This window comes from Notothenia rossii (genome assembly GCF_949606895.1).
Source record: "Notothenia rossii genome assembly, chromosome: 10".
Lineage (NCBI taxonomy): Eukaryota > Metazoa > Chordata > Actinopteri > Perciformes > Nototheniidae > Notothenia > Notothenia rossii.
Window position 1 is genome coordinate 61,799,002 of NC_136908.1, and position 25,000 is coordinate 61,824,001.

The window sequence follows — 25,000 nt, forward strand, 5'->3', positions numbered from 1 at the left end:
TGAGCGTCGTAATGGAATAACACTTGAGTAATATTGAAATGTCAGATAAAGTAGGGATGATATTTGATTTAGCTCTGCCTGCACTTAACAGCTTCCTCCAAAGTAAAGCCCTCTTGATGCTAATGACACGAATCAAACCTCTGTGTGTGTTTCTGAAAGCTCCAGGCCTGGCTCATCCGAAGTTTAGAAACAATCAGAGTTCATCAGCCTGAATGCGTCGCTAAGTGTCCGGGCGTGGAGTCGATGTCCCGTTCCTCGTCCTCTGAGAGGAGCGTTGGTAAAAAAGAGAAAACCCACAGCTACTGGCAGCCAATCAAAAAGCCATTAATCCAGCCATCTACATTAATTTGTTTCTCAACAAGCAGATGGCAGCCCCGAACAGACATGTGTTCTGTGCTGCATATAAAACGGGATTATAAATGGAGTTTTTTGTACACAAACAACAAAGGCCAGACACTTCCAGCAGGTTGGTGGGCCGCTGATTGATTGGTTATTTCAGAAGAACAGTGTTTGCCATAAGTTTAGGGCTTTATACGCACTCCAGCCACTTTATTAGATACGCCTTGCTAGTACCAGGCTGGACCCCCTTTTGCCTTCAGTACCTTAAGTCTTTGTGGCAATAGGCGCTTTCACACCGGAGTACTTTTCCCAGTATAGTTCCGATATAGTTCTGAAAATGTTGCGTTCACACCAAAAAAATCCGGAACTAGAATTTAGTTCATGAGAACCTTTCCACCCCCTTTTCAGCCCCTGCTAGAGAGCAGGTACTTTCATGGGAGAAAAAGGTTCCCATTTCTGATTGGCTGGGCGGAATGCAAACCACGCCCCCTAAAACTCTCAAAAAGTTTTGTGAAGCCGCCATTTTATTTGCTCGCATTAGCATCATTAGCATTAGCATTAGCCCAGCGCACAAACGGAGAGAGACTAACTTATGGCAACACAAAATAAAACATGGGAGCGGTGGAGATGATAGCGGTGGCGATTTACTCGGAAGGCTTCAGTAGAAGCTGCTGGGAGTCCCAGCAGCTTCTACTGAAGCCAGTCCCTAACTCCAGGGACTTCCGGCCGGGGACTTCGGGTGGCAGTATACGCCGTAAAGTTGTTTGCGGCCTGCCAGTAAACGCAAAGCAGAAGAAGAAGAAATGACGTCAGCGGCTCCCTCAGGGACTTGAACGCGATGTGCATGCAATTTACTAGATAGTTCCAGGAAATAAAAGAACTATTCCTGGGAAAAGTACTTGGTGTGAAAGCACCTATTATTGACTCAACTAGGTGCTGGAAATATTCCTCAGAGTCCATATTGACATGATAGGCAGAGGGGCAGTGGTGGCGAAGTCCGTAGGGACTTGGCTTGGTAACCGGAAAGTCACTGGTTCAAGTCCCAGAAAGACCAAGTGCTACATGGCCGTCCACTGCTCCTAACACGGGTCAAATGCAGAATGTTAGTGTCCCCTCTGTGGGATGATTAAGGGTTCCTTCTTCTTCTTCATAGCATCACGCAGTTGCTACAGATAGACAAGATAAGAAGTCGTTTATTTGATCCCAATTTGGGGAATTTGGTCGGCTGCGCATCCATGATGCAATTATCTCGTTCACCACATCCCAGAGGTGCTCTATTGGACTGAGATCTGGTGATCTGCTCTGGACTGATCGCATCCCTTGTGTTCATATTGCAGTCCTCGTCATTCGCAGTTGATTGAAATGCTGTAACTACAATCTAAAATAACTCGTATCCATGACTGTTTACAGAGGCAGGCTTCTTGTTTCTGGTTATTGAAGCATCGTGAGTGAAAGTTCTTCCAATTACAGCTCAACCTCAGCAGCTGAGTCATGATTGTTTAATGGAGAGAGAGGAAGTGTGACGAATCTGTGGAGGCCTACGCTGAGTCACACACACACACACACACACACACACACACACACACACACACACACACACACACACACACACACACACACACACACACACACACACACACACACACACACACACACACACAAAGATATCATCATGTGTTGGAGGCAGTTTGGAGAAGCGATCTGTGGGGAGATGAGTGGTGCACATCTAGCTTGAGTTTGTTTTACTCTTAGTTTTGAGTGGGAGGAGCCAACAGAGATGATATATCTGTAAACAGTGAGGTGTGTGAGGCTGTAGACGAGCTAATTATCTGCTGTGAGAGTTTGAATGTCACACTGATATCTGCCGGCTATTTCTAATGGCTGCTACAGATACATGAGGCTTATTTTGTTTAATCTCAAGTGGTCAATTTTCAGGTTTTTTTTCATTTGTTTTAAGGACATAATGGGCGTGAGGGGAAGGTGATAAAATTATGGTGTGAGATTGTGCATGTCTGCCGGTGTGTGTGTGTGTGTGTGTGTGTGTGTGTGTGTGTGTGTGTGTGTGTGTGTGTGTGTGTGTGTGTGTGTGTGTGTGTGTGTGTGTGTGTGTGTGTGTGTGTGTGTGTGTGTGTGTCAGGATGTGTGTTTGAAGGATGTGTGATATATAACTTCCCCCTGCATCATAAACAAAGCCGCTGAACTTAAACAAGTGTCAGTTTATTGCAGATCCAGAATCTGTTCCCGCGATACTTCTTCTTCGTTGGTTCTGGAGTAAAATGGATGTGTTGATGCGGTCGTTCGCAGTCTTTGGGTCACATTGTGTTTGATGTTTTATAGTACATTGCAAAAATGTCTAATTTCGAGTCGGAATATGTCGTTACACTTTATATAAGACATAATAACTTAAGTCTTGTTTTTAGGCAAGGCATCTTAAGCATCTTTTTAAGTCAAAGTCTCTTAAAAACATCTTATTTTATCGGAAAATCTCCAACTAACATCAGAAAACAGAGCATGTCTAAGTATTTCTGACTTTTTTTGTTACAAATTCCATAATTCTGGTCAAATATAGTTCAAAATAAGTTTTCCCAGCTAAATACAAGATCTCATTTATCTAAATATTCCATCTTTACTTTGAGAAATCTTACCAAGCCATTTTGTACTTGTTCTATGGGCAGATTTGTTCACTTATTAAAAGCGAAAACACCTTAGTTCACACCGGAGTACTTTTCCCACTTTAGTTCCGATATAGTTCCGAAATGTCGCGTTCACACCAAAAAGAGCCGGAACTAAAATTAGTTAACGAGAACCTTTTTACCCCCTTTTCCGTCCCTGCTAGAGAGCAGGGACTCTCATGCGGCTCTCTTGTGAGAAAAGAGCTATATTTCTGATTGGCTGGGCGGATTGCAGACCACGCCCCGTAAAACTCAAAGAAAGTGTTGTGAAGCCACCATTTTATTATCCTCGCATTAGCATTATTAGCATTAGCATTAACCCATCGCACAAACGCAGAGAGACTAACTTATGGCAACACAAAATAAAACATGGGAGCGGTGGAGATGAGGAGGTGTCGGCGTTCTGGAGATTTACTCTGAAGGCTTCAGTAGAAGCTGCTGGGAGTCCCAGCAGCTTCTACTGAAGCCAGTCCCCAACTCCCGGGACTTCCGGCCGGGGATTTTGGGCGGCAGTATACGCCGTGAAGTTGTTTGCGGCCTGCCAGTAAACCCAAAGCAGAAGAAGAAGAAGTGACGTCAGCGGCTTCACCCCCAGGGACTTATTCCGGTGTGAATGCGATCTGTACTTAGTTCATCCCACCTTTGTGGGAAAAGTACTGCGGTGTGAAAGCGCCTCTTGTTTTTATTATATATTTACTTGTTTTTGGAGTATTTTTTCCAGTGGATAGTTGATGATTTAGATGTGGCCTTCCTGGCTCTAGAAAGCAGAATATTAGAAGATATTTGAGCATTTCTCCTCCCGGCTGACAGCTTTTGTTTGGTCTACAAACATCTCTCGGTCCTTTCTTCCTGTCTGTCTGCTTTTATCTTTTTCAAAATGATGTTGAACAAACTCGTCTCCTGGCTGTTTTGGAGCTGTCATTTTCCCTCTGACCTCCCCTTCTTTTATTCCCTCTTTGGCCCCTCCGTTTCTCTTTCTGACAGATCAGCGCTGACTGACATCCAAACTTTTTTTTTTTTTTCCTTCCATGCAATTATGTCATTTTCTGCTCAGGATTTCCCCCGAGACGAAGAAGTGGCTTGGCAGATCGGGGGATGAGCAAACAATGACTCAATGTTTCAGATCTTTAGCGCCTTCTCTCCTGTTGTCTGCTGATTGTAGTGAGGTCATTTGGTTGATTTGATGCTAGCATGAGAGTGTGGAGGTGCTGCTTTAAAGGGCCAGTTAGGATTTAGGGAAATGTAGTTGTAATTTGTAAGGAAAATGTGATAATGTTTCTTACAGTCTCTGGTTTCTTTTTTCTTTAATGACTGCCTCGAAGCACATTATCCCACTTATTACACCGCTACATACAAAATAAACCAACGCAAAAGTGTTCTGATTTAGAAATGATCTTATTGCTTGAGCTTAGTATCATTAGTCCGTTCCACTGCGTACAAACCGCTGGATCTGTGGCGACAGAATTGCAGTAATTTTAATTTTAATTGAAGGCAGCACAGGGTTTAATTTGCTTCTTCTTCTTTAATTTTAAACACCGCCAGAGCCAATACCGTGTTCTTGTTGATACCCATCATGTATACAAGTTTCAGGCTTTCAACTAATAGAAAAATGAACATTCATAAAGTATTCCACTCTGTTTTCTGATGGAGAAAACCAATAAAATGGTCAATTGACCGGACTTCTTTCTGCAAATTGATATGACTGCACTGCAACGGTCTGATTGCGAAAGATAGCAGACCTCTAGAATGTCCAAATCGACCAATCAGAATCAAGCCTTCAACAACCATGACATTAAATCTTCATAACCATGTTTTTATTGATGTTTAATCGCCTGAAAGTGACAATGGTCCTGTTTTGTTACGTCGCCCTTTTTTTCTACCGTAGTTAAGAGTGGACAGACACACTCTGGCTTTAGAGTTTAATTGATCCGAAGGTATTGTTATTGTAAGGATGGTATTGGAGCTTGATAAAGGTCCTTAAAAAGGTACCACAACTTGTGTATGGTTTTGAACCCGGAGGCTTTTGTAATTGGAGAACTGAGTCGTGGTTGGATCTGCAACCAAAAAAAGCTGGATTTCACCAAATCCTTCACACTGTCTCTTTAAATCGTAATTCTCTTTCACTACAGCTACTCTACGTAATTGCCCATGAGCAAGGCACCTGTACTGTATGTCCAACTTCTAAGTGGTATAAATACACTGTTAAGAACTCAGACACTTAGGAGGTAGGACCCAATTGCACGACCCGGGAGACAGAGGTAAAGTATTTGTAAGATACTTTATTTTTTCATGAACAGCAAAAATGAACAACAAAAAATGGTCTCTATCAATCTCTAGCTGAGATGAAAAAAAATGGAGAACAAATTGAAAACACTCACGTAGTGAGGATCAAACTTATCAAGAACTCAAAAGAGCATAGACCTGACTGTGGCAAGAGACAAGAGCAAAGCACTGACCATGGCAAGAGACAAAAACGAACTGACACTGAACACTGGGAGACAGGGGAATTTAAACACAGGGTGACAAGACACAGGTGGGAATAATCAGGGGCGGGGCTGACACTGATGAGCACAGGAGACACAGAAGGGGTGACAGGTGAAAACAATCAGGAAATTGGACACCCCAGGGAAAACTAACAATATGGTCTAGCTGCGGCCGCGGACACTACATGAAACTACACGACACTACACGACACGCCCACCTGACACGACACTACGGTGGCTGAGAGGCACTACCGTTAAAAGCGAATTGACGACACTGCACGACAGGAGGAGAGGTTTTGGGGTTTAGGTTTGGGAGGGCGGGAGGAAGATTAGGATTAGGTAAAAAGGTAGGGAGTGGTTAGGGTTAGGATGGGGGGAAGGGAAGGGTTAGATTGAAGGGAGGGAAGAGAACTGCTACCCGGGAAACAGGATGCAACGCGTCATATGTGAAGCTCCGCCCACGTTGAGGTCCCGCCCACATGAGGCACTGCGCACTGTAGTGAGGGGCTTCTCGTCGGTTATGGCTAGAAAGGATCCCTCTAGTGTAAATATGACGTCACGCTCTCGTTGTAACTCTCGTTGTAATCGGAGCGGCTCGGAAACACATCTACAGCAGTAACATGATGCAACATACACATTAATGCAGCAGCAATATTAATAGAGAAACATCAAACTTAATAGTAAAACACTGCAAGGGAACATTTTATTGCACCGGTTGCTATCTTGGGAGTTTTACTGGGACAACGTTGACTTGCCTGTGAATACAAAATAAACCATAGTGTTGGTGATCTACAGTGTTGTCATTCTTCTTTGAACACCAGCAAGACCGCTAACACCCTATTTCAACAATCACACTCCCTGTCATTGACATAATTAATAGATAGTTTAGCTTCTCACCATCATTTGCTGTGGCCAACCGATGTTAACGATCATAACTGAAAGGCTGCCTGCCAAACGTAAACATTCAGCCACGTGACATTCAGCCAAACTCTCGCGAGAGATTTACACAAGACGGATCCTTTCTAGCCATAACCCTCTCGTCCGCGGCCGCAGCTAGACCCTTCTCAGCCACCGTAGTGTCGTGTCAGGTGGGCGTGTCGTGTAGTGTAGTGTACTGTCCGCGGCCGAAGCTAGACCCTTCTCAAAACTAACGACAGGCAGGAAAACACAGAGGAAAAGACCAGACAATACACAGGGAGGAAAACAAGGAGAGCAGCAAAACACCCACTACCAGAAACACAAAACTAAGAACGTGACACAACACAAGAATCGTGACAGACACCCACACTGGACAAAAATGTTGCTCCAAAATCAAGTAAAAGAATAATGAAAACAAGGTGTTTTCGCTGGTAATAAGTACAAAGTTCTGCCAGTAGAACAAGTGGACATTTGCTTCGTTAGATTTATTGAAATAACACGGGATATTTAGGTGAAGGAGATCTTGTGATGTCTTCAAGAGTCTTGAAGATGCATTGTCTAAAAACAAGACCCTCTATCTCACTGCATTGCTACCTCTTCAGTTATTAGGTCTTATATCAAGTGTAACGACATAGTCTGACTAGAAATTAGACGAATATACTTTGCAAGATTTTGATTTTTTATAGTGCAGGCGGGCGAATACGCAGCAGGACCTTGAAAGCATCACGTTAATCAGTTTTCCTTTGTATGCAATAAGCCAAACAAACAAGTGGTACAGGCTCTCAGGAAACGGTGAGTAAGACGTTGGCTGGGGAATAAGAGGAGCCTGGAAGGATTAGAGGTAATTTGCGTGTGTTTTTATAAGCCCCATTTATGCATAAATCCATGATTCACATTCAATCTTTCTTATTTTGACGTTGTGTTTTATCAGCGTGTACAAAGCGTCTTTATTAGAGCTGTAAACACAGATTTCCTCTCGTTGTTATTGACACTTGGCAAGGCAGCAAAGACATCCCATTCATGCCCTTCATTTTCTGCATCCTGCGTACGTAAATAAAGTTATTATTTTTGATCCCTTTGTACGTGCGCCAGGCCACGGGGAAATTTCCGGCCTAGGATTTGTATATCGCCGGAATAAACTCCTTATTTTGGTGTTTGGGAGTTGGAGCGGAGCTTCCTGTTGCTTTGACCTCAGGATTAGGAAGAGGTCGGAAGTAGTGGAGAACAAATACTTTGTTACTGTACTTAAGTACATGTTTCTGGTATCAGCACTTTACTCCACTACTTATTTTTCTGACGACCTTTTACTTTGACTTCTTACATTTTGAACACAAATACCTGTACTTTCTACTTCTTACATGTTGAACTCAAATACCTGTACTTTCTACTTCTTACATGTTGAACTCAAATACCTGTACTTTCTACTTCTCACATTTTCCAAACAGGCTGGTTCCTTTAGTCTGAATGTGTGTTTGGTGGCGTGATCATTATTATTTAGAGTCATTGCGTGCCTATTGATTTGAACACGATCCGTGTATCCATCATTTCCTGGTCTTCTCTAAAGAAGAGGGACCAATGGAAACGTTGTCATGTTGCCGTTGGTCACCATGGAAACATTCATTACCTAACAATGACATTATTGTTCTATTAATATAAAGGGAGGTCAGGTACTTTTTAAAACAGCTGCTAGTTATGGGTACTTTTTACTGAAGTACATTTAGACATTTTTTAAATAAAATTAACAAAGCCAAATTATCTTTTTTCTTACCTGAGATCACCTGTCATTTGACCAGCGAAACCGTCACATGTTTTCTGTCGACTCTGACTTTCCGGAGGGTTTTTTCTATCCTCCACAGGCTGAGCTGACAGCCTCCTTTCTGTGTCCATCACTCCTGCTTTTGTCACGAGACTGAGACGAGGCTAAAACAATCTTTATCACATCGATCCCGTTGTCTCTGGGCTCGTTTAGTGAAGGCAGCTTCATGTTGTGTTTAATTACATTTAGAAACCAATATGGCAGCAGCATTGATGCCAAGTTTGTGTTTTTGGAGCCAGAGTCTCTCCTGGCTAGCCGGCTTCAAACTGCATCACACAGCCGAATGTCTTCCAAGTGATTATATATGAGCACAAAGCCCTTAAAGCCAATGCATCCTTAATTTATTACACAGCGCTGGAATGATGCCCTGATTAAAGAGGCCGTTCATGAACAGAGGGTCAGTGATAGAGTCCTGCAAACACTGGAAACTGACTTTAATTAAATGTGTCCACAGGTTTCACATAACTAGGTTAGTTCAAAGCAATAATATGAAGTTGAACCGACACAATTATTGCTTTCAACTAACCTAATACAGTTATGTGAAATGTGTTGATGTGGGGGAAACTCCTGAAACAATTGGAGTCAGGACTCAGAGGGTGTTTCTCAATGTCGAATACGCTTGCTTGGTAGCACACTTCTTCCGAGTGCTTCAGAAGCGAGGCAAGAATACTTCCTGGCATTCGGAAAACAAAGAGTGGAACAGGCGAGCAAGTGTGCAGGTGTGCGTCATATGAGAGGCCCCGCCTTACATTTTCCGCCACAGATTTGGGGAAATTGGTCCGTGCGCAAAGCATTGTGGGGATTTGAAGGACGCAAAGTCTACCCATGTGCAGCCTCGAAATTACCCCCAAACCAAGGACGTGGCCTCGGTGGAATTCCAAGTATGCTGGAGATTGGAACCGTCCTTCGGTGGCACTTGATGACGTAGCATCCTTGAAATATTGGCTTGGAAGCCAGTTTCCTCGAGATTGAGAAACGGCCCCAGAGACACAAGAGGAGAGCTGGAGCTTTGACGGCAAACACTGACGGTTTATTTGGAGCTTCGGCCGGAGAATTCACAAAACAGGTCACGGGCCACGAGTTGACCACCGAATCACATTTGTTGTTGCTTATGGCTCGGGGTCATCACCACCCCGAGAAGGATGTGTTCCAGGTGTCCCACAACAATCACTATCTCTGACCGAGAGGTGCCCGGTCACAAACTGGCAACATCAACAATGCTAGGGCAGCCCCTCCTTAAGGGAGATAACAGCTGCTCAAGGCTGGTCAGCTGCGTCAGAGGGCGAAGGGTAAACATGCAGGGTAAATTATTCCCCAACAGTTGAGATAATACATTTAATTAAAGTCAACGTTTCAGTTTGTAAGTAATCAGGATACACAAGACGGGTTACTGTATTCCCTTACAGTTACATTGAAAACATAAATCATCTGATTACAATTTTAACATTGACTAGCATGATTAAAATACACTTTAAAATAAAGATCAATATATTATAAGGAGACGTACTGTCAGAGTTATCTTTGAGGCTACTTCAATTTAAATTAAAATGCAGATGGTGACCACCTGATGCTTTCAAATAATGTATTAAACATTTATAAACTACTATTCTTTAGTTTAAATGCACTTTTGATGTTTTAAATATCTTGGTTTCTTCTTTTCTAAGCTCACGTTGTTCTGTTGTCTTACACAATGCACTTTATTTGCATTGCGTTGGACATGATAGTAGTCCAAAACTAACGGAAAGTAATCAGATTACATTACTTTGATATAGTAAGAGCTGGTTGTCCTCTTTTCTCGTATTTTATTTTATAGTTTAATTGTAATTGTCCTGTCTTTTTGGTTGTGTTTATCCATTTTATTTATATTTCACATCTTGTCTTTTTATAATTTTCCTGTTATTTTATTGATCTTTTAACACTCTCATCTACGTTAGTATTTTAAAGTAACCCGTTATGGTATTTCTTTTAATAGTTTTGACTGTCGTATATCTCGTTTTCTACTCAGAGTACGTTACTGAATCCATTTGTTTTACCGGTAACTGTAACAGACTACATTTTTAAAGTCACCCTCCCACCCTGGTCCTGCATAGTCTCCCCTCTCTCCTGCATCTCCCTCCTTTCCTCCCTGACTCCCCCCCCCCTCTCCGGAGGCTGAGCAGCATCACTGCAGCCTCGTCCAACACCTGCGTAGCTGGAGTCGCTGCATTGAGATCAGGGCGGCTAAAAAAGATCTTATTTTGGGGAGGGGGCTTCTGGATATTAGCGACACCGAGAGAGAGGCTCCGCAGACAAGAAGAGATGTAGCATCAGGAGGAAAGAGACCCTCGATTTCTGCTGATTAATGCTGCCTGCTGCCGAGAGAGAGACAGGAAGAGGGTGGGCAAGAGGAGGGGGGTTTAACATGTGTGTGTGTGTGTGTGTGTGTGTGTGTGTGTGTGTGTGTGTGTGTGTGTGTGTGTGTGTGTGTGTGTGTGTGTGTGTGTGTGTGTGTGTGTGTGTGTGTGTGTGTGTGTGTGTGTGTGTGTGTGTGTGTGTGTGTGTGTGTGTGTGTGTGTGTGTGTGTGTGTGTGTGTGTGTGTGTGTGTGTGTGATCAGCGGTACTGAAGGAGGCGTTGTTGCTGATGCTCTGTTGTAGCGACTGTGACTCAGAGAGAGAGGAAGAGGAGGACGGTTTTCTTCACAATAGTGTTTTTGTTAGAAAAGAGAAAAGAGGGGGACAGAAAGTGAGGAGGGGGTGACAGGTGAGGTTCAAACTGAGGACATTTAAATGTGTTTATATGCTGCCTTCTTCTGATTGATCTTGAGGTTGGTGTGAGAACAGGAAGTAGTTTCTACTCTTTTCATTTCTCTTATGTACAATGCCATGTCTTTTTATTCTGCTGCAACGCAAACACTTCCCAAATTGTGATCAATAAATTACTTCTTATCTTATCTTAACTTAAATTGTTTTGGAATTTGGTGGTTGACACTTCCAAAACAAAGTTGCCATGTATAGTTTTGTCGTTGTTCCTTTATTTTCTATCTATTATTGCAGATTGGTGACAGGGGTTTTGGCTCGAAGCTTTGAGGGTCAATTTGAGGTTGGTGTGAGAACAGGAAGTAGCTGTAGTTCTTCTCATCCTCGACTAAATGTGTGTCTTCTAATATTTCTAATTGTTTTGGAAGTTGGTCGCTGTCACTTTCCACAACCGCTCAAATTGTTGTTGTTGGTCCTTCATTGTTTATCTATTATTGCAGATTGGTGACTGGCAATGTGTTTGATTTGTGTTTTTTAACAATGAATGTGAAGAAGCTTTGAGGGTCAATTTGAGGTTGGTGTGAGAACAGGAAGTGTTTGTAGTTCTTCCTATCTTCTACTAAATTTATGTTTTTTACTTCTAATATTACAAATAGTTTTGGAAGTTGGTGGTTGACACTTCCAAAACAAAGTTCAATCAGGAGAGACGATTTTGATGTAAGAATATTAATTTATTGCAGAGATACACAAATGAATGTAATGGGGATTTTGGCGATTAGGCCCCGTTGTGCAGGAGTATCATTCGGGAGGGTAGAACTGATCCGATGAAACCCCCCGGGGTCTAGACACTGGTGGTGGTGAATGGATAGTTGGGGTCAGTCTGAAGGGGGAGGGGCTTAGCTTGACCCTGGTGGTGGTGAATGGATAGTTGGGGTCGGTTTGAAGGGGAGGGGCTTAGCTTGACCCTGGTGGTGGTGAATGGATAGTTGGGGTCGCTCTGAAGGGGGAGGGGCTTAGCTTGACCCTGGTGGTGGTGAATGAATAGTTGGGGTCGGTCTGAAGGGGGAGGGGCTTAGCTTGACCCTGGTGGTGGTGAATGGATAGTTGGGGTCGGTCTGAAGGGGAGGGGCTTAGCTTGACCCTGGTGGTGGTGAATGGATAGTTGGGGTCGGTCTGAAGGGGAGGGGCTTAGCTTGACCCTGGTGGTGGTGAATGGATAGTTGGGGTCGGTCTGAAGGGGAGGGGCTTAGCTTGACCCTGGTGGTGGTGAATGGATAGTTGGGGTCGGTCTGAAGGGGAGGGGCTTAGCTTGACCCTGGTGGTGGTGAATGGATAGTTGGGGTCGGTCTGAAGGGGAGGGGCTTAGCTTGACCCTGGTGGTGGTGAATGCATAGTTGGGTTCGGTCTGAAGGGGAGGGGCTTAGCTTGACCCTGGTGGTGGTGAATGGATAGTTGGGGTCGGTCTGAAGGGGAGGGGCTTAGCTTGACCCTGGTGATGGTGAATGGATAGTTGGGTTCGGTCTGAAGGGGAGGGGCTTAGCTTGACCCTGGACTCAGAGGGACCAGTAGCGTGGCGTGGGGAAAAAATGAGGGGAAGCCAATAATACGTCCTTTCTTTTGGGTGGGGGGTGTGGTGGTCAATGTAATAACGTAACCAGATGAGTGATTACAGCACCCGGTATCATTTTACACACATTTGTATCATACAGATGCAGGACTTACACACGCCTGTTATCTAACCGACAGGTCCGCACGCACTCTCCAGCCCAAACTCTAATAAGCATTCATTCACAAACTAAATCAGGAGACCTTTAACGTTTTACGTCCGATTCGCTCCTTTTTTCCTCGCAGTACGCAGCAGATTGGTGACTGGCAATGTGTTTGATTTGTGTGTTTAACCAATAAGTGTGAAGAAGCTTTGAGGGTCGATTTGAGGTTCGTGTGAGAACAGGACGACTTGTAGTTGTTGATGTCAGCATTGCATTTCTCCCACTCTTTACTTATTTGTGTTTTTGCTTTGTTATGTTTCAAATTGATGTTAGATTGAAACGTTTTTTAAACCGTTCAAAGTGTTGTCGTTGTACCTTCATTATTTATCTATTTGTGCAGATTGGTTCATGGAAATGTGTTTAATTTGTGTGTTAAAACAAGCAATGTGAAGGTTATTTGGCTAGAAGCTTCATCATGTCCGTTAAAGGCTGGACCAAAACAAACAAAATATAGCTGACTCAGCGCTTTCTCACAGTCCAGTAAAGAGGGAATTAAAATTATGATTGACTTATTCTGTTCATCTTGGTTAGATTAAGATAAGATTTCCAACAGTAGGTGAACGTAGCGTTATCGTTTTTGTTGATGTTTTCATCAGCACTATAGGTTTCATTATTAACTCTGAGAGACGTATTGATACCTAATTGATTTCCTACATGCAGAGCTTATTCCAGAGCAGTGTTTAAAGTCTCTTTGGTTTACTTACAGCCTGTTGTAGTGAACGCTCCCCAAGCAGCATGAATTAAAACTCTCCAAATGAAATGCAAACACAGTCTGAGCTGCAGCCGTTACGTAGCTACAGTGTTGGCCGACATGTAGCTACACATATCACACCCCCCTCTTGGCGTATGCATCACTTACTTCCTCTTTCTTGATTGAAAGGCCTCTTTGATTTCCTGGAAACAGGAAGTGTGTTTCCATTACCCTGTCATATATTTCATTTCCAACTCTGGCTCTTTCTTGAGTTGCACTTTACTCCTAACATTAGCATAAAAGCAGTGCTAAAAACACATATTCATTCACTGCAGATTCCCTTAAAATGAAAGTGGACCCATCATGCTATATTGGAAACATATATTGTCGGGCCATACGTATACAAAACATGTCTGTGAAGTTTTTTGCATAAAATACCAAACAGATCCCCCATTGTAGCCATGCCTCATACTGCTCAAACCCCTCTATTCCAGCTGTTAGAGAAACGCGGATTGTGGGTCCTTAGGGCGAAAAAAAAGAAAGAAGAGGAGGCGGAGATAATGCCTGATCAGAATTCTACCGGAGATAAAGTTAAATTCTGCTTTGATAAAACGCCATCCTGTTCTAAACCACATCAAAGATTATTTCTGAAACAGTATGGATCTCAAATGCTTTTTCTCTTGTGGGTTTATCACAAGGTGAGTTCCTTTTTTTATTTCCTGCTTTTTAAACACATGTGCTCTCCAGTACAGGTTAGCTCTGAGTGTTAGCGAGGCTTGCTAATGTAAACAAAGACGAGATTACGTCCAAAACACGTCAGGCATTGTTTCTGATAGCAACTTCCTGTGGGTCCACCGCCGATTTGATGTCAGATCGGCAGCAAATCTGTATCCGCTCGTTGTACACCCGTTTTTTTTTTTTAAGATTTGGGTACGGAGGAAAAGAGAGGGTTTTATTTTCTGACGCTGCGTGAGTTCCCCGACGCACCGGGGACACATGTTGATGTATAAAAGACGTACAAAAGTGCATTAAGTCAGCTTTCACGCTAAATTTGGATGTAAATCTGACTTTGTCTGGCAGAGGTCTCCCGCTGCGTTAATCTTCTCCTTTGGAACGTGACTGTAGATGTCATTGAGGGCAGAACACACTTTCTCCATCTTCCTGTTTGTTTACTTCCCCCCCGATGGGATGTGGTTTCTTTAGAGTCCTGTGTTTTCCTCTGTGTCCGTGTAAGTGAGCCCTGTGTGTGTTTATAGATGTGCAGATTTTGAGTGGCTCTCATGGAGAAAGTGGCTCTGAAACCACCACAGATCCAGGGTTATGAGGCGGCGTCTTTAAAGGACTCTGTATTCCAAGAAAACAGAAAGAGCGGGAGAGAAAATGCTTTTAATTGTGAGCGGTTTGAGGTTAATGAGGGGAAATCATGATTATTTCATCATGAGCAAGACGTTTTATGAGGGTATTCCCTGAGAAATGTCCCAAAGCATGTTTTTATTTAAACAGATTCATCTGTGGAAGAGATGAAAATACCACCGTGCAGTTTGACTTCTAATGTAGAGCGCAGAAAAACAATACATCTTTAAATAAGAGCTTTGCTTTCCTATACAGTTAGGGATTTCTGTACATAAAAAATACCCACTATGTTCCATTTATGAACAGATGCATGCTTCTCACGCCTGCTTTTTTATGATAAGCAATAGACGAAATGGCAAAGATGTTCTTTTAGTCCCAGATTCTCAACTCCTCTAGGAATAAAGATGATTCTCCACATCTCTACGTGGACATGTGTCTGGAAGAAGATCGTGAAAAGTTTGATGATTTAAGAAAACTTAAAGGTCCCATGTCATGGCCATTTCTACTGATCATAATTCCATTGTTAAGGTCTACTAGAATAGGTTTATATTTTGCAATGTTCCAAACTCACATTGGTTTCTCATACAGCATCTCTGTATAGTATGTGTATTCACTCTCTGTCCTACACGCCTTGTTGGAGCTCCTGCCCCCCCCCTGTGAGCCCAGTGTGCTCTGATTGGTCGGCTCGTTGCGAGGCTTGCTGCTGCGAGGAGCGGACAGGTTTCCGGGTTGGCGATACAGCGAGAACAAGTGAAACTCATCCTGACCACACAAACACTCACAGACCTTTAAGTCAGCCTTCACGGCTTCTTTAACCCGCTACTTTGTGTGTGAAAACTGATCTATTTGTACCTCAAATAATTTAATAGAAGTTTAAGGCAGCAGATATAGTCTTTATATCGGCTCGTAAATATTTTCTTTTAGTCCCAGATTCTCAACTCCTGCAGGAGGAAAGATGTTTCTTCACATCTGTACGTAGAAACACACCCTTTGTACATCTGGAGGGATACATTATAATCCAGTGGTTCGTAGTGATAGAGATCTTGAAGGAAATCTAAATAACTTAAAGGTGGGGTATGTCATTTATTTCAGAAACACTTGTTGTTATATTCCATGGAATGCTCTTAACATCCGATAGCAATGAATATCTGAAGTGCTTTGACAATAAATCCATTAAAGAAATATCATCTGTGGAAGCCGTGGCGCTGTAAAAAGCACGACCAATCATCTGAGCCGGCTAAAGTAACTGGATGGCCTACCTGCCTGTCAGCTTTCCATCTGTGCACAAACTTATCTCGTGCCCTCATTGGTCATGTCTACGTTCGTGTGTGTTGGAGGAGGGGCTCTGTGAGGAAGTAGCAGATTCTTTCCGGTTGTGTATTTTCAAATTCTAGCGCACTCGAGCTGGTTTCTCCAAAATGACCTACCCCACCTTTAAGGGATTTAAGAAACTCAGCCTTCACAGCTTCTTTGACCCGCTTGCTCTTGTGTGAAAACTGATTTATTTGAACACCAAATAATTTAGTCGAAGATTAAGGCAGCAAGAATAAAGATGTTTCTCCACATCTGTACCTATAAACTCTTATCAACACTCATTGGGAAGGATGCATTATAATCTTGAAGGAAATCTTAAAAACGTTGGTGACTAAAGAGAGAATAACGAAGCCTTCGCATCAACTTTGACCCGCAAGTTCGCGTGTGAAAACTGATCCATTCGTACACAAAATAATCTGAGTCTTTCAGTAGATGCTTATGTTGGTGGATCCTGTCTTTGCTCTGTGGACTCAGTGAAAGTTCAACAGCTGTTCAGAGCAGTCAGTCGATGCGGACAAAGCCACGATTATCATCCGGCGCTAAGCTCTAATGAAAGACTGAGCGGCTGTTCGGAGGTTCAGGTGACAAAACAAAGGCTTTCAGATCTGCTGCTCGGCCGAGTTTTGAAATATAGTTAGGGAAGAGAATCCGCCTGATGAAGGAGAAGTCTTCATTCATTACTCTTGAGTACTTCAAATCATGAATGAAGTATCTGGGGTTGTTCTGTTTTGTGTCCGGTTGGATTTCTCTACTATGTTGTTGTTATTTGTTTTTGAGCTTACCAAAGTGCTGCGTTGTGTGCGTTTTGGGTACTGTATTTGTCAGTGTATACCGTCACATTAACATCTTTCTTACACATCTTTGTCAAAGTGTTTGCTTGGACTATTTATGAGCATGTACAACAATCTTTTTCACAGTGTGGCTTACTGAAATAGTTGCGTTTGAGTTGCATAAATTAGCATTTCTTTAGCAAAAAGAGACATTATATGGGAAAGCAACGGAGAGAGATCAGGTTATGAATGATCGGACAGATAAACTAGAATTTTTTCATTTTCACAGTGTGGCTTACTGAAATAGTAAGTAAGTACTTAAGTAAGTACTTAAGTAAGTACGTAAATAGACCGGACAGATAAACTAGAATTCATGGTGGAACCTGAAACTCAGCTTCCCAATACTCTCGGGGAGTTTTAGACTCCTAGTTATCCACGATATCATCCATGTTGTCTGCCAACATATCTAAATGAATGAAATGCTTTTCTGCTCAATGCATGCTATGCCTTGTTTCATATCAGATGCCACATAACAAGACGCTCTCACAGAAAAGTAAATAACATGTCATGAAAGGATGAATATGTTTTTTATCACGACAGAAAGTTGTGAATTTCTTTGTTTGAGAAAATGTAGAAAGTCCCGTTATGTTGGCTGACTCTTTGCTTCTGAATGTCATACTTTGGATTAATTGTAATATACTGTAACACAAAGTGTAATCTTGTTAATCTTTGTTGCAGATTTACACAGACTGGGCGAATCACTACCTGGCGAAGTCCGGCTGCCAGCGGCTCATCAAGGATCTGAGCCAGGACGTCACTGATGGAGTGCTGCTGGCCCAGATCATCCAGATCATAGGTACACACACACACACACACACACACACACACACACACACACACACACACACACACACACACACACACACACACACACACACAGACACAGACAGACAGACAGACAGACAGACAGACAGACAGACAGACAGACAGACAGACAGACAGACACTATAAAAGTATTCAGGGTCTCGGCTTCATTGGAATAGTTAGAATATTTATAACGGCATGTGAGAAATCACTGTGTAGAATGCATTATGTCTGGTAGATGAAGAACCACACACACACACACACACACACACACACACACACACACACACACACACACACACACACACACACACACACACACACACACACACACACACACACACACACACACTGTTGCTGTGCGCTGTGTCTCAGTAGTTTGATATTTGGGGCATTTCTCAGAAGCGCTCCCTGGTGTGGGTGCTGGCTGAGCGTCACATCTGTAGCTGTGACACCCGGGGTGCAGAGTGACTCCCCACCCTTCTTCTTTCTTTCTCTCTCTCTCCTCCTCCTCCTCCTCCTCCTCCTCCTCCTCCTCCTCCTCCTCCTCCTCCTCCTCATGTCTCTTTGTCTCCGTCTGGAACTTTTCTAGCTCTCTGCCTCTCTTCCTCTCTCTCATCGTCATGTCTTTAGCTCACTTTCCTCACTTTCCTTTCTTATTTCACAGCACGAACAGTAATGCTTTTTAAATTAGCGTTGAATAAGGAAGTACTCAGATCAGATGTACTTGAGTGAAAGTAGAAGTACTCAGATCTTGTACTTGAGTAAAAGTAGAAGTACTCAGATCTTGTACTTGAGTAAAGTAGAAGTACTCAGATCTTGTACTTGAGTAAAGTAGAAGTACTCAGATCTTGTACTTGAGTAAAGTAGAAGTACTCAGATCTTGTACTTGAGTAAAGTAGAAGTACTCAGATCTTGTACTTGAGTAAAAGTAGAAGTACTCAGATCTTGTGCTTGAGTAAAAGTAGAAGTACTCAGATCTTGTGCTTGAGTAAAAGTAGAAGTACTCAGATCTTGTACTTGAGTAAAAGTAGAAGTACTCAGATCTTGCTAACAGGGTCTAACGCATTACAGCGACTCTTTTTCAATGACTGTTGAGAAAGGGACTGATCACATGACTTATCTCTGTAACAGTTACTCCGATATCTTGGAAGCTTTTTCACCGTATAACCAGGAGTAAGATGGAGGTGTAGATTTTAGACTTAGTGCAATAAGACTGTCCTCAGTGCAACAGCAGCACTGTGTGTGTGTGTGTGTGTGTGTGTGTGTGTGTGTGTGTGTGTGTGTGTGTGTGTGTGTGTGTGTGTGTGTGTGTGTGTGTGTGTGTGTGTGTGTGTGTGTGTGTGTGTGTGTGTGTGTGTGTGTGTGTGTGTGTGTGTGTGTGTGTGTGTGTGTGTGTGTGTGTGTGTGTGTGTGTGTGTGTGTGTGTGTGTGTGTGTGTGTGTACTCCATCTTGTGTCTGCAAACAGAGAAGTGATTTGTGTGCACGTTTAGAAACCTGCAGTCATGAATCTGCATCGTGCAGACACTAAATGTTCATGCTGACTCTTACTGATCACAGATCTGCGATACATTCAAGGGTTGTGCTTCAAATGCAACCACTCTTATGTAAAAACAGACATTCCTCGAACACTTTATGTAAAGAATATCCTGCTTATATCGTGTTAACAGAACCTTCAGTAGGGTTTTTTTATTTGTCATACAGTGTGTAGATTTTCTTTCTTCCCGGTAATCTGTATATTTGTCTTTCTCTCTGATGCTGGATTATTTCTATCTTTATTTTGAGAGGTCTATCCTTTAGAATTTCTAATGAGTTATTATCAGGGTTCTTACGGTCATTAAAAACCTGGAGAAGTCATGGAAATTCAAAATGAAAATTCAAGGCCCCGGAAAAGTTTTGGAAAACAATATTTTTCCCAAAGTTTTGGAAAAGTCATGGAAATGTAACTAAAGTTGAATCAAATATAATTTATATTTTATCTAATTACCGAAATAGTAATACTATAATGATAATAAATACTGTATGGTATAGTAATTAAAAGTTAAATGGCGTTTAACTGTCGAGGTATTTAGCTGGTGAGAGATTTGAGTTGCTTTTGTGTGTAGGTAGAAGCTAGTAAGCTATATGATTTGTTTTAGAGGCACAACATGTTTCAGACCTTATTTTCCTGTTCCATGTTAAAATAAAGCATTTTCCATGGTACCGCTGAGGAAGAGTAATTTCTTTGGTCATGGAAAATTAGGTAAAGGACACGGAAAAGTCATTGAAAATCATTGGTGAAAAAGTGTATGATGAACCCTGATATGTACTGAATATATACTGTATATGTAACTGTACACATACTGTATATGTACTGTATATGTACTGTATATGTACTGTATATGTACTGTATATGTACTGTATATGTATATGTACTGTATATGTACTGTATATGTATATGTACTGTATATGTACTGTATATGTATATATACTGTATATGTACTGTATATATATACACACTGTATATGTACTGTATATGTAACTGTATACATACTGTATATATATACTGTATATGTAACTGTATATGTAACTGTACACATACTGTATATGTACTGTATATATATACTGTATATGTACTGTATATGTATATGTACTGTATATGTAACTGTATATATACTGTATATGTACTGTATATATATACACACTGTATATGTACTGTATATGTAACTGTATACATACTGTATATATATACTGTATATGTAACTGTACACATACTGTATATGTACTGTATATATATACTGTATATATACTGTATATGTACTGTATATATACACACTGTATATGTACTGTATATGTAACTGTATACATACTGTATATGTACTGTATATGTAACTGTATATGTAACTGTATACATACTGTATATGTACTGTATATGTAACTGTATATATACTGTATATATATACTGTATATGTAACTGTATATATACTGTATATGTAACTGTATACATACTGTATATGTACTGTATATGTAACTGTATATGTAACTGTATACATACTGTATATGTAACTGTATATATACTGTATATATATACTGTATATGTAACTGTATATATACTGTATATATATACTGTATATGTACTGTATATATATACTGTATATGTAACTGTATATATACTGTATATATATACTGTATATGTACTGTATATGTAACTGTATATATACTGTATATATATACTGTATATGTACTGTATATGTAACTGTATATATACTGTATATATATACTGTATATGTAACTGTATATATACTGTATATACACAACATGTTTCATATGCAGACCTTATTTTCCTGTTCCATGTTAAAATAAACTATTTTCAGTGGTGCCGCTGAGAAAGAGTAATTTCTTTGGTCATGGAAATTAGGTAAAGGACCTGGAGAAGTCCTTGGTGAAAAAGTGTAAGATCCGTGTGTTATGTGCAATGGCTTGTTTTGTTTATGCTGCTGCAACACATTTTTTTTCCAAATTGGGATGAATAAAGTCCATCTTGTTTGACTAATAAAGAAACTCAGATTCAGATTTTCCAGCTTAGAAAGAAAGAAACCGTTTCTATCCGGCAGACGGCAGAGACAAAGTTAATGAGCTGAAGCGACGTGAACATTTCAATTATCTAAAAACAGTAGTTGAGTTTGGTGGAGATGGAGGCTGTGGGCCAACATCATGAATCATTAACTTAAATAAAGATTAAATATGATAATGAACTTCATGCTTTATTGATATTCGCTTACATATCCTGCAGGAGCCAGTCAACACGGTTAGGGACTTCTCCTCTGCCCCTAAAGGCACTTTATTCATTTGTAATTTTAGGATATTTAGATATAATTGATTGGACTGGTTTAACCTACAGTTGCTTACAATATTTCCCTGCTTTAAATCGGTCAAAGCCTTTGAAACTGAGTGCTAGTTGAACCCAGTATTAATCACACATAAATGAACAATCAGTCGTTGAGAAGCATTTTAGTTTTTTTATTACTTTTCTCACACACTCTTATGTTTTCTCTCTCCGTGTCAGACTTTCTCTTTGTGTCTCATATTACTGGTCTAAACTTTTCTCTATCTGGGACTCCCTCTGTTTATCACACACACACACACACACACACACACACACACACACACACACACACACGCTCACACACACACACACACACACACACACACACACACACACACACACACACACACACACACACACACACACACACACACACACACGCTCACACACACACACACACACACACACACACACACACACACACACACACACACACACACACACACACACACACACACACACACGCTCACACGCTCACTCTCTCTCTCTCTCTGTGTGTGTGATTGAAACTTTACCCTCCCTGCTCTCCTGAACAGACAATGAGTCCGAGCAGCCTGTCAGTAATTCTCTGGCGGCAGCTGACAAATTACGCAGCGCTGCTTCCCACACACACACAAACACACACACACACACACACACACACACACACACACATGCTGGATTTGAGCACCTGGAGTCACTGGGTGTTCGGGTTGAGGACGGGACGATGGTGACGGTTTCTTGGTTTCCTCTCTTTCAGCGAATGAGAAGGTGGAGGATATCAATGGCAGCCCGAGGAGCCAGTCGCAGATGGTGAGTGTTTCACCTCCACTTTTTCAATTGTTATCCATCTTTAACGCTCTGTGTACTTTGAAAGGGATGACTGAAGTGTGCTGTTTGGCTTTGATCATGTTTCACACATGTGGCAATAAAGCTACATTTATAGATTTCAGGGTCTCAGGCAGTAGTGACTTCAACACAGCATTTGGGTGATGCTCACATCCACAGAGAGGTGGGAGAAGTACTCAGGTCTTGTACTTGAGTAAAAATAGAAGTACTCAGATCTTTACTTGAGTAAAAATAGAAGTACTCAGATCTTTACTTGAGTAAAAATAGAAGTACTCAGATCTTTACTTGAGTAAAAGTAGAAGTACTCAGATCTTGTACTTGAGTAAAAATAGAAGTACTCAGATCTTTACTTGAGTAAAAGTAGAAGTACTCAGATCTTGTACTTGAGTAAAAATAGAAGTACTCAGATCTTTACTTGAGTAAAAGTAGAAGTACTCAGATCTTGTACTTGAGTAAAAGTAGAAGTACTCATATATTGTACTTGAGTAAACGTAGAAGTACTCAGATCTTGTACTTGAGTAAAAGTAGAAGTACTCAGATCTTTACTTGAGTAAAAGTAGAAGTGCTCAGATCTTGTACTTGAGTAAAAGTAGAAGTACTCAGATCTTTACTTGAGTAAAAGTAGAAGTGCTCAGATCTTGTACTTGAGTAAAAGTAGAAGTACTCATATATTGTACTTGAGTAAACGTAGAAGTACTCAGATCTTGTACTTGAGTAAAAGTAGAAGTACTCAGATCTTTCACTTGAGTAAACGTAGAAGTACTCAGGTCTTGTACTTGAGTAAAAGTACTCAGATCTTGTACTTGAGTAAACATAGAAGTACTCAGATCTTTACTTGAGTAAACATAGAAGTACTCAGATCTTTACTTGAGTAAAAGTAGAAGTGCTCATATATTGTACTTGAGTAAACGTAGAAATACTCAGATCTTTACTTGAGTAAAAGTAAAAGTACTCAGATCTTGTGCTTGAGTAAAAATATAAGTACTCAGGTCTTGTACTTGAGTAGAAATAGAAGTACTCAGATCTTGTACTTGAGTAAAAATAGAAGTACTCAGGTCTTGTACTTGAGTAAAAGTACTCAGATCTTGTACTTGAGTAAAAGTACAAGTACTCAGATCTTGTACTTGAGTAAAAGTAGAGGTACTCAGATCTTGTACTTGAGTAAATGTACGTAGTTACTTCACACTGCTGTATCTACTACTTTCACTGATGGACAACATAACAAACCTGTAAACCTGTTAAAGGGCTGTACTGTAAAGTAAAGACAGTACTTTTAAAGATTTAATAACAGTTTTCAATATCCAGTGTTTAAGAATAATGACAGTTTAATACACTACTCCAGCGATGCAATGTAATTAAATACTGCAACTCCTATTTTAAGTGTTCGTTTGATTGCAAGGGAATCTTTTATTGAGTCTTTTTACATCTTCTAATTATTACTTTTACTTGAGGTTCTGAACATTTTCTCCACCACCTGCCATGTGCCCTTACACGGGAACGTCTTAAATAGCATCTATATATTATATATATACTTGAGACTATATTCTATCTATTCTTCTCCCAAAGACACTCTGTCACTTGTTGCTCTGCATGTTAGCTTCACACTAATTACAAAAACCCTCATCATGTTTATTATCCAAAAAGATGGTTATATACATTCAATCTATATTTAAAGAGTTCTCTCCTGCTGATGTTCAGGTGTATATCAGTATGTAGTGTCTCTACTTTAAAGAGTCCTCTCCTGCTGATGTTCAGGTGTATATCAGTATGTAGTGTCTCTACTTTAAAGAGTCCTCTCCTGCTGATGTTCAGGTGTATATCAGTATGTAGTGTCTCTACTTTAAAGAGTCCTCTCCTGCTGATGTTCAGGTGTATATCAGTATGTAGTGTCTCTACTTTAAAGAGTCCTCTCCTGCTGATGTTCAGGTGTATATCAGTATGTAGTGTCTCTACTTTAAAGAGTCCTCTCCTGTTGATGTTCAGGTGTACATCAGTATGTAGTGTCTCTACTTTAAAGAGTCCTCTCCTGCCTATGTTCAGGTGTATATCAGTATGTAGTGTCTCTACTTTAAAGAGTCCTCTCCTGCTGATGTTCAGGTGTATATCAGTATGTAGTGTCTCTACTTTAAAGAGTCCTCTCCTGCTGATGTTCAGGTGTATATCAGTATGTAGTGTCTCTACTTTAAAGAGTCCTCTCCTGCTGATGTTCAGGTGTGTATCAGTATGTAGTGTCTCTACTTTAAAGAGTCCTCTCCTGCTGATGTTCAGGTGTATATCAGTATGTAGTGTCTCTACTTTAAAGAGTCCTCTCCTGCTGATGTTCAGGTGTATATCAGTATGTAGTGTCTCTACTTTAAAGAGTCCTCTCCTGCTGATGTTCAGGTGTATATCAGTGTGTAGTCTCTCTACTTTAAAGAGTCCTCTCCTGCTGGTGTTCAGGTGTATATCAGTATGTAGTGTCTCTACTTTAAAGAGTCCTCTCCTGCTGATGTTCAGTTGTATATCAGTGTGTAGTCTCTCTACTTTAAAGAGTCCTCTCCTGCTGGTGTTCAGGTGTATATCAGTATGTAGTGTCTCTAC

At 41.1% G+C, this 25,000-nt stretch overlaps 1 protein-coding gene across 1 annotated transcript in view; it reads left to right on the forward strand.

Annotated features, from left to right (window-relative positions):
• Positions 1–25,000, forward strand: part of nav3 (neuron navigator 3) — a 228,920-nt gene that overhangs the window by 47,061 nt on the left and 156,859 nt on the right. Inside the window, exons 2-3 of the mRNA XM_079655695.1 lie at positions 17,601–17,718; positions 22,332–22,384. Of these exons, the coding sequence (XP_079511821.1) occupies positions 17,601–17,718; positions 22,332–22,384 (171 nt within the window). The remainder of the gene's footprint in view (positions 1–17,600; positions 17,719–22,331; positions 22,385–25,000) is intronic.